Consider the following 14,422-nt stretch of genomic DNA (forward strand, 5'->3'; position numbering starts at 1 on the left):
CATGCATTTGAAAATATACTCACCTTTAGCCAGATGTGGTGGCACAGGCCTTTAATCCCAGTACTTGGGAGACAGAGGCAGGTGGATCTCTGTGAGTTCAAGGCCAGCCTGGTCCACAAAGAGAGTTCCAGGACAGCCAGAGCTACACAGAGAAACCCTGTCTTGAAAAATCAAAGAAAGAAAAAGAGAAAAGAAAATATACTCACTTGGTCTGAAATTCATATTTATCTGAGTATATTGTATCTGATCCCGTAACCATACTGTCAGACTTTAAACTCCAGGGAAGTCTTTCTGGGATCTGGAACTAGTTGAACACTAGAGGTGAAGGGTTGCAGAGGGATAAGTCACACATAGGTATGACCACGTTCTCGCTGAACCTTGCCTTGCTGTTATGAGAACAGACTCTTGAGCAGTTTGTGGACAGGAGCATGGGCTCCCTTCATCACCTTGCTTATCTGGGTACAGCCATTGCTTTATCGCTGGCCAGCCTTCCCTTCTTCCCCTACAGCCTGCGTGTGATCATCGTCTGCGCCCTGGCCAGGAGGAGTTACTTACCCTGAAGACCATCCTGTTGCCACTAACACTCACCACTGCCTGACACAGACTTGATCTTCACATTTATAGCTCTTGCTTGACCATTAGCCAGCATCTCCTCGGCTTCCCGGTGTCATCTGTTTGTAGTACTTTGTGTTCCATCAATTGCTTTGACTTCCCCGTCATGAACTAACTCTCGCCTCACCGTGCCATACAGCTGACTATCATCCCCCCCACCCCCCCTCCCAGGTCCGTTAAATGCACAAAGCACAACTGGAAGTTAGATGTGAGCACCATGAAGTACATCAACCCTCCAGGGAGCTTCTGTCAGGACGAGCTGGGTAATCCCTCACCCATACTTGCTGCCACAGGGGGGTGGGGGAGGGGAGACTTTGGCAGCTTTGTCCTGATGGCTTCCAATCTCCAAATTCTGGATCTGTTCTGCTTTGAAACTGCTAGACCTACATGACTGATTGATAGTTTGTTTGAGACAAGGCCTTGTTTTCTCATGTACTGACCATTTACATTTCTTCTTTGGAGAATTGCCTCCTCCTTTCGCTAGCTCATTTCTTGAGTGGGTCCTTGGTTTCTCACTGCTTAGCTTTTTTGGTTCTTTGTATATTCTAGGTACGACCCCTCTGCCAGATGTCTAGTGAACAAATGTAGTCTCCTAGTCTGTGGGCTTTCTTCACCGAATCGCTCCATTTGCTGGGCAGAAGCTTGTTAATGTCATGAAGTCCTAGTTGTCCATTGTTGGTGCTAGTTCCTGAGAGACTGGAGTCCTGTTCAGAAACTTCACACCCTGCCCATCTATGTTTTGAACTCTTTCCCCTACTCTTTCCCCCAGCAGAGTCACTGGTTCAGATCCTGTAGTAAGGCATTTGATCCTGTTGGGCTCATCTTCACTAGGGTAAGAGATGACGACAGGTTTCTTTCTTGCATATGTAGGTATCCAGTTTTACCTGCACGATTTATTAAAGAGATTTTCTTTTCTCTAATGTATATTTTTGGCATCTTTGTCAAAAAATGAATTGCCTCTAGCTAAGTGGATTTATATGAGTTCTTCCTTCTGACCCATTGATTTATGTGTTTGTTTTTGTACCATCCTACTTTTTCTTACCATGGCTCTGTGGAAACTTTGAACTACTTTTATTAAATTCATTCATAAGTATTTTATTCTTTTCGATCATCCTATAAACATAATTTTAGGATTGCTTATTGCTATGTATAGAAATAGTGACTTTCATATTGATCATGTACTACAAGCTTCCTGAACTCACTTATTAATCCCATAATTCCTTGTTAGATATATTAGACGTTTTGTATTTAGGATCATGTCCTCTATGGATACAGATAGCTTGACTTCTTTCTAATTTGTGTGTCTTTTATTTTATTTTCTTGTGTAGTTGCTTTATCGAAAGCCTCCAGGCAGAAATGGCAAGAGAAAAGCTTCCTGGCTCTGCTTCTACTCTCACAGTGACAGCAGCAGCTGTGTGTTTCTCAGAGGTCCTTTTTCAGGTTGAGGACCCGCTTGGCTATTCTTTGTCTCCTAACAGTATCTTCTCACTCATGAAAGGATGTTGTAGTTTGTCAAATATCTCTTCTGTATTCATTGAGATGCTCATATAGTTCCCCCTCTCCTTCTGCCAATGTGATGTAGCCCACTGGTTTGTGAATATTGAATCATTACTGTATTTTTCAAATATTGAACCAGTCTAGCATAGAGCTCACTTGGGTATGTGTGATTCTGTTTCAGACCACCTAGGTCAGTAGTAATACCTTGATACCAAAACCAGACAAGCATACTGCAAGAAAAGAAAACTAGGGCTTGTCCTTGGCAATTATTTAATCACTTTTCTTATTGTTGTGACCGAATTCCTGACAAGGAGCAGTTTAAGAGAGGAGAGGTTTCTTTTGGCTCATAGTTGAAGAGGACATGTAACAGATCTTCGTGAATTCTGAGCTTTCCTATGCTGCCATCCTTCTGCATGACGTCACTCATCATGTTGCCTGCCTGTGGTGTATTTCTCGTGTCTGTCAGTCATCTCTCAAGTCTAACTTGAGTGACTTGAAGCTACTTCCTAGTTCTACTTCTTTTGGCTTTTGTCATCGGGTTAGGAGTTCCTTCCTTTGCCCTCTCTCAGCACTGTGACCCTCTCTCTTTCGCTGGTTCCATCACCCTGCCGTTGTGTGGATGTGTAAAGCATGCCAGAGATCTCTTGAGTGGCTTAAGTATAGCATGAATAAGGAAGTAGACATCATCCGAAGCTGTTGTCTTGGTAGGTGTTATGCCAACAGTGAGTGTTCTCCTCTGTTGTGAGTGTGATTTTTGACCCTCTGTACTTGGACTATATGTTTCTATTTCAGTGATACTTTCAAAAATGTCATTTTATCACTTGCTCAGACTTATTTCCCTTTGTTTCTAGTTGTCGAAATGGATGAAAACAATGGGCTATTGCTTATAGAACTGAACCCTCCTAACCCTTGGGACTCTGATCCCAGGTCTCCTGAAGAGTTGGCTTTTGGGGAAGTACAGGTAAGGAAATATTAAAATTATAATATTCCTCACAACAAAATAAAACTAAGATCTCATTCATACATTTATTTGCATATCTTCACAACTATATTCATATATGTAGAAAGAGAAATTGTATATGTATACACAAACACACATACATACACAGACCTACAGAAATGGTGTTTTAGAGGAGGTTTCAATGAAGAGCCATGTCAAACTGTTGGAAGAAGTTCAGGCACCACGCTTAGTATCTGAACATTTTTGGACAAGATGGAATATTAGTCAGTGCTTTGATGATAAAATGCCTGGAACTAAGAACTTTATGAAGAAAAGAGGTTAATTTAACCCATAGTTTGAGAGCTTCAAAAGCATGGTGTTTGCATGTGCCCAGCTCTGGTGATGAATGGACTCACAATGGCAGAAGTGTCCATGACAGTGGCATGTCACACAAGGACTGGAGGGAGGGGCCAGTCCCCTCATGGAAACTTATTCTTGGGGGACTGGCCAAGCCTGAGATCCTGTGGTCCTGCAAGAACTACATTGAGCTCTTCTAAAATCTCTGCCCCTATGAATTAATTACCTTACAGCAGGCTCCACCTCTTAAAGACCCCATGCATGCTCAACATCCCCACCCTTGGCACCAAGTACATAAACCTTGGGGGAATAAACTGCATTCCCACTGCGGCAGATAACAAGTTGTATATTTTTGCACCTCACCCTGAGATCTTTGCAAGTTTTTTATGCATTTTCTATCCTCAGAACATGTTCCTTTAAAAGAAATACTTCAGAAGTTTGGGGTAGACAAACAAGCAAAATTTATATATATAATTTCCTGTATGTTTAGGAAGCTGTGTGCATTTGGGCAGCTTTTTGTCTTTTGTTTGGTTGGTTTGGTTTGGTTTTGCTTTGTTTGGAATGAATGAGACTTCCCTCAGGAGTAATCAAAAGGAATTTGATTCCTGGCTGTTCCTTGTCTCCTAGCTGGCTCTCCACACTGTTTCCTTATCTCTGTTCCTCTGTGTGTTCTTATCAGTGGGTGTGCCAGGCAGGGGGAAGCAAGAGGGGGAGGGATGAGTTCAGAATTCCACAACCTGTGCCAGTCTGGAAGCCATTGTTGATACCCATTCTCAGAGGCCCTTGGCACCCTGCGGGAGAGGGAAGAAGGTAATGTAGAGCAGAAAACCACCCAGCCCACTTAGCCTGATGTCAGGCCAGTCTGTCTAGCTGTGCCAACCCACCAAACCAATCAGGAATCACGTCATCAACACTCTTTGAAGCCACACTAGCATGTTAAGTCCCTCAGTGCTTGTCCTAACATCTCTTAATAGCTCACCTTGGAAACAGCGCTTGGATTGGTCAGACAATAGCTAAACACATAGGATCTGGTTTCAGGAGCATAAAATCAGGTGCATCCATTGATTGGACACCAGGCACTTGAGGCTCTGTTCTGCCAGTCTGTGGAGGGGGTTGTAGTCTGCCAGTGCATGGCTGCAGCTGTAGCTGAGCCAGAGGTGGCCTGACCTTGTCAGAGAAACATCCCCAGCCTTGCACTCGCTTGCCACTGACCAGACCATAACAGGAATCTCACTCTCTTCTAACAGATAACATATCTCACTCACGCCTGCATGGACCTCAAGTTGGGAGACAAGCGGATGGTGTTTGACCCTTGGTTAATCGGCCCTGCTTTTGCCCGAGGATGGTGGCTACTCCACGAGCCCCCGTCTGACTGGCTGGAGAGGCTGTGCAAAGCAGATCTCATTTACATCAGCCACATGCACTCAGACCACCTGAGGTAATGGAACCAAGTACCCAACCCCTGAGATAACACAAAGGCTGAACTACAGGCATCAGTGAGATCTTTCGGGTTGTTGCTTTGTTTCTCAGACAGGCTCTTCTGAAGTTCAGGCTGGCCTTGAACTCACTATGTAGCTGAGGGTGCCCTTGAACTCCTGATCCTCGTACTTAGACTTCCAAATGCTAGGATTATAGACGTGTTCCACTGTACCCTGCTTACAAAAGGTTTTTAGATTCTTCTGCAATCACTGCCCACTCTGGTTTGCCCCATTAGGACTATGAAAAATAGGAGAAATAAAGTACATTTTTATACATGTACCACCATTCTAATTTTAAAAGTGCTCCACAGTTTATACAGACAGCAATTATGCTGTCATTATGGAAAGCTGGGTGGTTGATAACCCCTTACAGACTTCTACTTTGTCCTAGTTGGAACATGAACAGGCATAAAGTCCATCAGAGTGACCTTCTTTTAGTTCAAACTTTATAGCACAAACCAACATATATTTTTTTTGTAAAGGCCAGTGTTCTCAGCATTTGAAAAGCTGAGTCAGGAGGATCAGGAACTCAATGCCAGTGTGGGCTACATAGCAATACTGCCTCAAAAATGACAAACAGGTTCTCTTTTTTTATAAACGACCAACTGAATACTTTGGGGTTTGTAAGCCATAGAACACATATTGAACCAGAAGAGCCACAGGAAGTCACAAATGAGAGTAGGAACTAATATCCCAATAAAACTTTACTGATGGATATAATTTCCATGTGTCATAAAATATTATTGCTTTTATCTTACATTATCTCATAAGGCTGTATAAGAAGCAGGGAGAAGTCCGGCTCTTGCGCTGGTTTGCCAAGCCCTTGTTGTTGGTTGGGGCAGCGCCTTGTATGTACTCAGGCTGGTCTGGATCCTTCTGTCTTAGCCTCCATGTGCCAGAGTTGCTGTGCTTCACACTGTTGTGACCTGCTTTGTACCATCGCCACAGTGTTCTCAAATGCCTAATCCCAAGTTAACCCCAGCCAGCACTCCTGTGAATCTGGTATGGTGCTAATGATCCATAGGACAGGTCCTGAATCCGGACAACCAGAAAGGATGATGAAAGCAGAACTTTCAGTTCAGGAGTCACACTTAAAAAAAAAAAAAAAAAAAAAAAAAAAAAAAAAAACAGAACAGCAAAAACAACTCTTCTTTTTTAATGAACAAATTATCAGAAGAAGGCAGGTCATGTCTTCACTGTGTTTACTGTTGGGAATCTTCTGACCCCTTTTTCTTAGTCACTAATATTAAACATAGTAATGACCGCAATGTTCTCAAGCACTTTCACTTTTTCGTCTTCTGTGACCCTGTATGATAAAGTGTATGCCCGATGTACTTTGCTAGAATGTCTCTGATAACGATAAAACGTTGGATGTTCGTTGGCTGACCCCTAAAGGATGTGGAACTGGAAGAAATTACTGTACTTACATATGTTGTTTAAAGGAAGTGGTTTAAATTGTGAATGAACTGAATTAGTAATTAACAAACTGCTTATACCTCACTTCTTAACTGTCTAACTCCTTGAGAGACCACAGTACTACAAAAAAGCTTTGCTCTTTTGTTGCAATACTTTTGTCCTTAACCAGTTCCTGGAACTAAACTTGTCTAATTAGAGGCTTGTGGAAGCCCTGGGTACACATTTTTGTAATAACCGCCGTGTATGCTGATAATTTTGTATAGCTTGTTATATTAAATAAGAATGACAGTGGCATGTAAATGATGTGATTGCATTATACATCATTTACAATTGCCCAGATCTTAAAGAGATGCATTTGTGGGGGACCAGCCCCTACTTTTACCTAGGTACTATTGAGGAGTGAGGGATAAGAGATTTAGATAGAAATACAGAGGGGAGAGAGAAAGACAGAAACACAGGATAGCCTCGGGAGGGCCCGGATCCTTATCCACTGGCCCAACACTTTATTCAAAAGGGGTTTTTATAACAATACCAAAGGGCAAGGCAAAAGACCTCCCCCTTGCTAGATGCAGCCAAGTGCAGACCCTTCCAAACCCCTGGTACCCAGGCCGGTGGTCCAATGCATTCTCTTATGCAGTCCTGCTGGGTAAAGCAAGCTCAGATCTCACTAGGAAACCTCTGTGGGCTCCCACAGGCATTCTATCAGACAACACTGGATTAGGGGTAGAATAGGAATAAGAACTTTAAATGTCATTTGGTCAAATAACTCTCTAGCCTTTGGCCTGAAGGGCCAACTGAGGGCCAGTGTCAGGGCCTCCTGAGGCAAAGTTGTTACACGCTAAGGACAGGGTCCTAACCACCAACTGCGTAACGATCAGCTGAGTGTTTGCCACTGGAAAACTACTGAGACTGGTGAGTTTTCCTCTTTCAGTCCATCTCCTTGGCAAACGCTTCTCGTTTTGATTTTTTCCTGGTCAATTAATAACCACTGAGGTCGTTTACCCCAATCCTACTCTCTGACCTTTACTTTTTGAATAACATTTTCCTGGATTAGAAAAAAGAGGGAGAAAACAGTGTGATGTAGCAGATAGTGTTAAAAGCAATGTATTTTCATAGCGTCAGTAGAGTACTGTTACATGATATTAGTAGATAAGGGTAAGAATTATCATCAGTTAGAAAACCACTGTATTATTAAACTAACCCTATAACTAACCCCAACCCTAACCCTCTAACCCTAACCCTAACCCTCTAACCCTAACCCTAACCCTAAACCTCTAACCCGAACCATAACCCTCTAACCCTAACCCTCTAACCCTAACACTAACCCTCTAACCCTAAACCTCTAACCCTAACCCTAACCCTCTAACCCCAACCCTAACCCTCTAACCCTAACCCTAACCCTCTAACCCTAACCCTCTAACCCTAACCCTAACCCTCTAACCCTAACCCTAACCCTCTAACCCTAACCCTAACCCTCTAACCCTAACCCTAACCCTAACCCTCTAACCCCAACCCTAACCCTCTAACATCTAACCCTAACCCTCTAACTCTAACCCTAACCCTCTAACAGCCAGCAGTTTCTGTTGTTTTGGTAAAACACCGTGATTAAGAAAACTTACAGAAGAAACAGTTGATTTGAGCTTTCAGTTCCAGAGGATGAGAGCTCATCCTGGGAGGGATGAGGAGATGATTGTTTGGTGACTAGTGCAGCAACATGCTAAACCGGGAGCATGAAGCGGGAGAACGCCCTGGAGACATACTTCCTCTGCGGCCACACCTCCTAAGCCCATCTAAACTGCTGCCAACGAGGGACCAAGCATTCAAATGGTCAAGACTGTGGGGGCATGCTCTCTCATACACCCCAGCTATAAAGCAGCAAATAACCCTTTGGGGGTCATTTTTTTCCTAATGTTCTTGATGGTGCAAGATTTGTTTTCTGAACTCTGAGATTAAAGGCAGGTCAAAATGATCCTGGAATTTTTAGATCTTTTGCTTAGAGAAGAAAACCCACTTCCTCCCCATTTCTCCTCCCCGACTCATAGGTCCTACTTATTTGGATAGTTCTTTATGGTGTGGGAATGTTAAATTGTTACAGGTGTTGCATACTGACATATGTATTTTGTTTGTGCTTATGGTAACATATTTCATTTCATATGTCGTCTGATTCTTTTATGTATTTGTCTGTAGGAGATTACAGGCTTGTGGGACCATGTCCAGATGCTAGCTAAAAACCATCTTCTAATGGAAGGAAGCAGTGCTAGGTTTGGTCAGAAAAAAAACAAAGTTTCAGCACCAGTTTATTGTTTGTATTACTTATACATTTATGACCATGTTTTCTCATTTATAAAATCAAAATTCTCAGCCGGGCGGTGGTGGTGGTGGTGGTGGTGGTGGTGGAGGTGGTGGTGGTGGTGGTGGCGCATACCTTTGATCCCAGTATTCGGGAGGCAGAGCCAGGCGGATCTCTGTGAGCCTGGTCTACAGAGAAAGATCCAGGACAGGCACCAAAACTACACAGAGAAACCCTGTCTTGAACCCCCTCCCCCCAAAAAAAGTCAAAATTCTCAGAGCATATAGTAAGACTCAAATGCCCATGGTCCTAGCACTTTAAGAGATTGAGTCAGGAAGAATTTTAGGAACTCTAGGTCAGCTTGGGTTATACAATGAGATCCTATCTCAACCAAAACAAAATAAAACACCCCCCCCAAAACAAACAACAACAACAAACCACAACATAAAAATAATCAAAATATGTGGAAACGTCTGTGATAGAATGGGTATGGAGCCATTTCTTCATCCCTCTACCATACCCTACAGTGCTACATAAAGATCTTCTTATGTCAGGAATGCTCAACAGAAATGAAAATGACCCTCATGTCTATAAGCAGTTCAGAAGACCTAGACGACTGGTTACACAGAGTTGAGATTACTAGAATGTTGAATGTTTATCATCTCCATTAAATTTTACTGTATGGCCACCCTGGTAACTTGAGTCCTCCAAAAGATAAACAATGTCAGTGTAGCTTTCTGCCTTTAGAAAACATGGTGGTGACCCACAGGCTCCTCCTGTCCTGTGCCGGGACCTCTATTTTACTGAGAGTTGCTACTTAGGAAAATCATGAAGATGTTCATCTTGCAGCAACTTCTGCATGACTCCCTCTCTCTGTGACTCCCACTGTTCCCCACCCCATGCAGCCTCACCGCTCAAAGCAACGCTGCTGTGAAACACTGGACTCACACACTTGATTGATGTCCATTCCATCCATGGTTTGTGGTATGTTCTAGCCATGAAGTGATGTCTTGTGAGATGTTACCGTGACTGTGAGCAGGAACCCATCTCCCAGCTCTCATGAAAGGCTGATTTCCAACTCCGTCCTTTTCAGTCAACACGCCGTTTGTTCTCTTCCCAGTGAGTCCCATTTTTTTTTTAAACATTTCACTGTTTCCACCCCTCTGATCTAGTTACCCCACTCTGAAGCAACTTTCCCAGAAACGACCAGACATTCCCATTTATGTTGGTGACACAGAAAGGCCCGTGTTTTGGAATCTGGACCAGAGCGGTGTCCGGTTAACTAACATCAATGTGGTACCATTTGGACTGTGGCAACAGGTTAGCAATCTGTTTTATTATGCTTTCTGAGGTGATATTTAAATGTATAGAAAGTGGCCTATATTATCTGTACATGGGCACATAGTAAACAAAACCTGTATTTAAGATTCAATTTTGGACATAACTGCCTTTGCTAAAAGATTTCCATTCCACTTTAGCAAATGTATATAACCTTATAAAACAGGCTGGTAAATCCAGTTCCAGGTAAAGTGGTTTTTTTTTTTCCTTTAAATATTGGTCTGATTTGCCAATCTTTCCAAATGACAACCTTCTCAAACATTGAATTAAGGCTTAACTGACTTACATAATTGTTTTGTTGCCAATTACAGGTAGATAAAAATCTCCGGTTCATGATCCTGATGGATGGCGTTCATCCTGAGATGGACACATGCATTATTGTGGAGTACAAAGGTACTTTTCTATCCTCGTAAGTACTGAAAAGTGAGAGGTGCCAGGTAGGAAAGAGGACGGCTGCTGTTGAAGTCTTACCCTGTGCTCATCTGCTGCTGCCATTTAGGAGAACACAGTATACTATGCTCCTGTCTTAGGAAAATGAACCCTTTAGATATCTCTCTCTCTCTCTCTCTCTCTCTCTCTCTCTCTCTCTCTCTCTCTCTCTCTCTCTCTCTCTCTTCCCCCAAATGAAAAGTTGTCAGTGTTTATGAGTCTGTCGTGACAGATACATAGCTTTTAGCACAAGGGAACCAATATTTATATTGTTTCAATGCTATCGTTAATCTATTGTTGAATACATGGCATGAGTCCCTTTCATCGTATTGCTGGGAATGGTGGTACACACCTGTGACCCCAGCAGTCAGGAGGTAGACAGAAGCAGGAAGAACAGGAATTCAGGGCCGTCCTGTGAGAAACAGTTCAGGTCAGCCTGGGCTCTACAAGACCATGTCTCAAAGAGCAAAACAAACCAAATGAGAGAACACAAAACCCTATCACTAGAAAATGTCATCACGAGTGAGGCGAAATCATTTGGAACATAATTGTACACAGAATTTGCCAGAGATAAGGGTATCTGTGTTGACTTGGGTCCGTAGCTTCAACATCTGGAGACAGTTAGGGGAGTACTCTATGATCCACAATAAAATTAAGCTGATGATTCCTGGAGCACCCAGAACTCATCCAGCCAGAGGGATAAACTACTTGACTTAGAAATCGGAATATTGTAAAACTTTAGACTCTGACAGCTTCCTCTTTGTTTTTTGAGTTTTTGTTGCTGTTGTTTGTTTGGGTTGGGGGGGGCGTGCATAACAATTCTTCTATAATCAACTGAACCAGATTGCACAGGAAAACCTTGTTGGCTTGGTCATTCCACCCAGAGTGCTTGAGGCTTCATGTTGTTTCCCACAGGTCATAAAATCCTCAACACAGTGGACTGCACCAGACCCAATGGGGGAAGGCTGCCTGAGAAAGTTGCTCTAATGATGAGCGATTTTGCTGGGGGCGCATCAGGCTTTCCAATGACTTTCAGTGGTGGAAAATTTACCGGTAATAATTTATATCCTCGTTTTACTGAGCATCAGGCATGGTGCTTGGATGGATGCTGTGAAAATAAGTACAGGGATAATTGGCGTATGGTTCCTGCTCAAAGGAACATGCACTCGATTAGAAAGCCAGACTTCCGAACCACAGACACGACACACTGAGGTTGCCAGTTTAGAATGGGATGGTAGAGTGTGCAGGGAACACTGATATGAAGGAGCGCCTGGGGGAGGGAGAATCTAAGAGGAGCCAAGAAAGACAGTCACTGAGTATCACAGGGTGGGGCACAGTGAGGAACCAGGAAGGATGGAATGGATAACTCTGCCCTCAGTGATCTTAGGGCGAGGTCAAGAATATCGGGCATGGGACTTGGTGTGGCTACTTCCTAATGGTCCTGTGGAGGGCTCGTGGGTGGCACAGCCAAGGAGGAGATTCTGCAGTGTAGATTCCCACCCTGGAGCCCTTCCTCTGGATCCAAGGGCAGTGCTGGGCTTTATACGAGGAAAGCGTGTATATGAGATGGCTCATTCGGTTTTATATCCTGTTAAGTACTGATAGCTTTACCGTGTTTGGTAAATGAGCCTTATGGTACAATGCTGCCCAAGCACCCCACCCAGAGGAGGGAGCTGGCACTCTCAGCTAGTCTATTCTTCCCTCTGTGCGCTTGGCTGTGTCCATCACTTCCCAAGGTGTGCAGCCACCCAAGAAAGAGGGGACATTTGGTCCGTAAGAGTTGAAGTGTACTGAAAGGCAAATACATAATTATGGAAGATCAACTATCATAATCCCGTGTGTGTGTGTGTGTGTGTGTGTGTGTGTGTGTGTGTAATACAAATACATGCATATGCACTTTTAAAGGTCTTGTATATAAGTAGCATAATCCCATGTATGTATGTGTAATACAAACAGATGCATACACATTTTTAAAAGTCTAGTATATAAAAGATACTGATAGTGATTATGTCAAGTTGTGTGTAATGTTTATTTTTTCTATGTCCTTATCTCTATCAGATTTCAATTTCAAGAGTTCTAGAACCACCTCTCTTATTCTGTGTGCCACAACTCCAGGTCCTGTTTAGTCCTAGACTTCTCGGACCAGTGGCCTCCCAATGTGCTCAGTGTCCTCAGGCTAGCACTCCTGGCCTAGCCCTGGCCTAGCTGGTTCTGTTGACTATTTTCACTCCCTGGGGGCTTCTTGCTGCTAAACTGCACACGACTAGCAATTTCCCATGTGTCACAATTCACCTACTGTCTGCCCCCTGACTGCCCTGTCCAAGGGTGACCATGCCACCCCACCTCAGTGCAGACACTCCCTGACTGCCCTGTCCAAGGGTGACCATGCCACCCCACCTCAGTGCAGACACTCCCCACCTTACTGCCTTGCTGTACTATTCACATCATTACTTTATATAGTTACTTTATTTCCCTTTTAAAAACTGACTTCTCTCACTAGGAAAACGATTCCTTGGGAGTACTTTCCATTTCTTGTTCATAACATTTACAACCTTCTTCAGTACTGTATGCTTAGTACCCCAGAGCACCTCCGGAGCACAGAAGGTGTGTCATAAACACTGGGAGCAAGGGAAAGAATGAAAGAGGGTGGGGGACTTTGTGAGGTGTTTATAACGAGTCCATTGACAGAGGAGGGGACAGAAGTTAGGCCACATACTCAATTCTGTAGTGGTGGGCTGGGCTTTGATCCTAAGTATGACTAACAAGCATACTGGTGATCTTAGTCACTGTGAATTGTCAGTTACAAAATAGATTTCAGTTTTAAAATGGACCAGGGCAATAGTCACGTACACACTAGTAGAAGGTTAACCATTACAGTGTATATAGAATGGGCTTGTCTACAAAGTAGGGCTGTACACACTGACCCCTGATTAAACTGGAGTCTCCAAAAATAGAACAAACAAGAAGCAAGCTTGGGACCCGTGGCTGATCTCCCGGTAAATAATCAAACTCTGCTAAATCAAGCTGAGGATAATCTCCACCAGTATCACAGGGATTAAGTCTACTTCTGTCTTAGTTGTCCCTCCAATTTTTTTCTCCTGAGCAAGTCCCTGTCCAGTAGAGCAAGATTCATTAAACTTTTCTGTTTGTGATCGCTTGGCACCAGAGAAATTTTTATGCAGCCCTGAGCATATCGGTCTATAAAATCAGTAAATAAGTCAAGTATTTGCTGATAATAAGCTATAAACAAATTTATTTTAAAACAATTCTTTTCTACACATATAATTTAGTATTAATTAAAGATAAAGCAAATTTTTATGCTTCAAAATGGTTGTACTTACTTATTTATATAAAGAATTAATCTTGGCTAAATATTTGATACAGTAGGATGTGAGGTATCTCCAGCAGTTTTCAAAGTTGATTGATAGTTTGATTTTATGATCAATTCTGAGAATCCCATTCACATAAATATGTATTACCGTACAGCAGAATTACGTTTAGGACTATTTCATAAGCTTTTGGAAATTCCATCCTGATCTCAAGTCAAAATTCATTGAAGTATTAAATTTTGTGAAACCCAAGTCAACAACTCAAACAGCAATTTTAAAAAATCAAGCATCCTAGCACAGTATAATCCAAAGATACACTGATTTGATACATTCTTAGGGAGGATGCTAAGAAAATATGAAAAGTCTTTGTTTTCCACACTTAACCCATTCTGTTTCTAGAAGAACAGGAAGGGTGGTGTGTGCAGTAAAAACACACAGTTCACAGCATACGGTGGTTTTGAATGTGAGCCAAGGCACACATAGTTGATTGTGTTGTGTTGTGTGACAACATGCCCATCTGTTGTGTGCTCAGCACCAGGGCTTCGGTGACATTGCTTGATGAGCGGTGAGGTCACAAGGCACCGCAGTGAGCAGCACCATTTTCTGTTTTATTTTGAATAAAGTTTTCTTGAATTCTCAGAAAACTTACAGCTGTTGATTTTCTTGTGACCTCCGCATTTAGTTAACACACCCCCATGTTGGGTCACAACCTAGTTTGAGAAGCTGGGAACTAGGG

General features: G+C 42.9%; 1 protein-coding gene across 8 annotated transcripts in view; it reads left to right on the forward strand.

Moving 5' to 3' along the window:
* LOC102905039 (cytidine monophosphate-N-acetylneuraminic acid hydroxylase) overlaps window positions 1–14,422 on the forward strand; it is a 150,572-nt gene that overhangs the window by 105,064 nt on the left and 31,086 nt on the right. For 5 of the 8 annotated variants that reach the window (XM_042278290.2, XM_076573065.1, XM_042278291.2 and 2 more), the window contains 6 exons: window positions 784–875; window positions 2,961–3,070; window positions 4,654–4,844; window positions 9,763–9,910; window positions 10,240–10,321; window positions 11,273–11,410. In XM_042278290.2, the coding sequence (XP_042134224.2) occupies window positions 784–875; window positions 2,961–3,070; window positions 4,654–4,844; window positions 9,763–9,910; window positions 10,240–10,321; window positions 11,273–11,410 (761 nt within the window). The remainder of the gene's footprint in view (window positions 1–783; window positions 876–2,960; window positions 3,071–4,653; window positions 4,845–9,762; window positions 9,911–10,239; window positions 10,322–11,272; window positions 11,411–14,422) is intronic. The other 3 variants (XM_076573067.1, XM_076573066.1, XM_042278293.2) reach the window with 1 other exon arrangement.

The sequence above is a fragment of the Peromyscus maniculatus genome, chromosome 5, assembly GCF_049852395.1.
Source record: "Peromyscus maniculatus bairdii isolate BWxNUB_F1_BW_parent chromosome 5, HU_Pman_BW_mat_3.1, whole genome shotgun sequence".
Taxonomy (NCBI): Eukaryota; Metazoa; Chordata; class Mammalia; order Rodentia; family Cricetidae; genus Peromyscus; species Peromyscus maniculatus.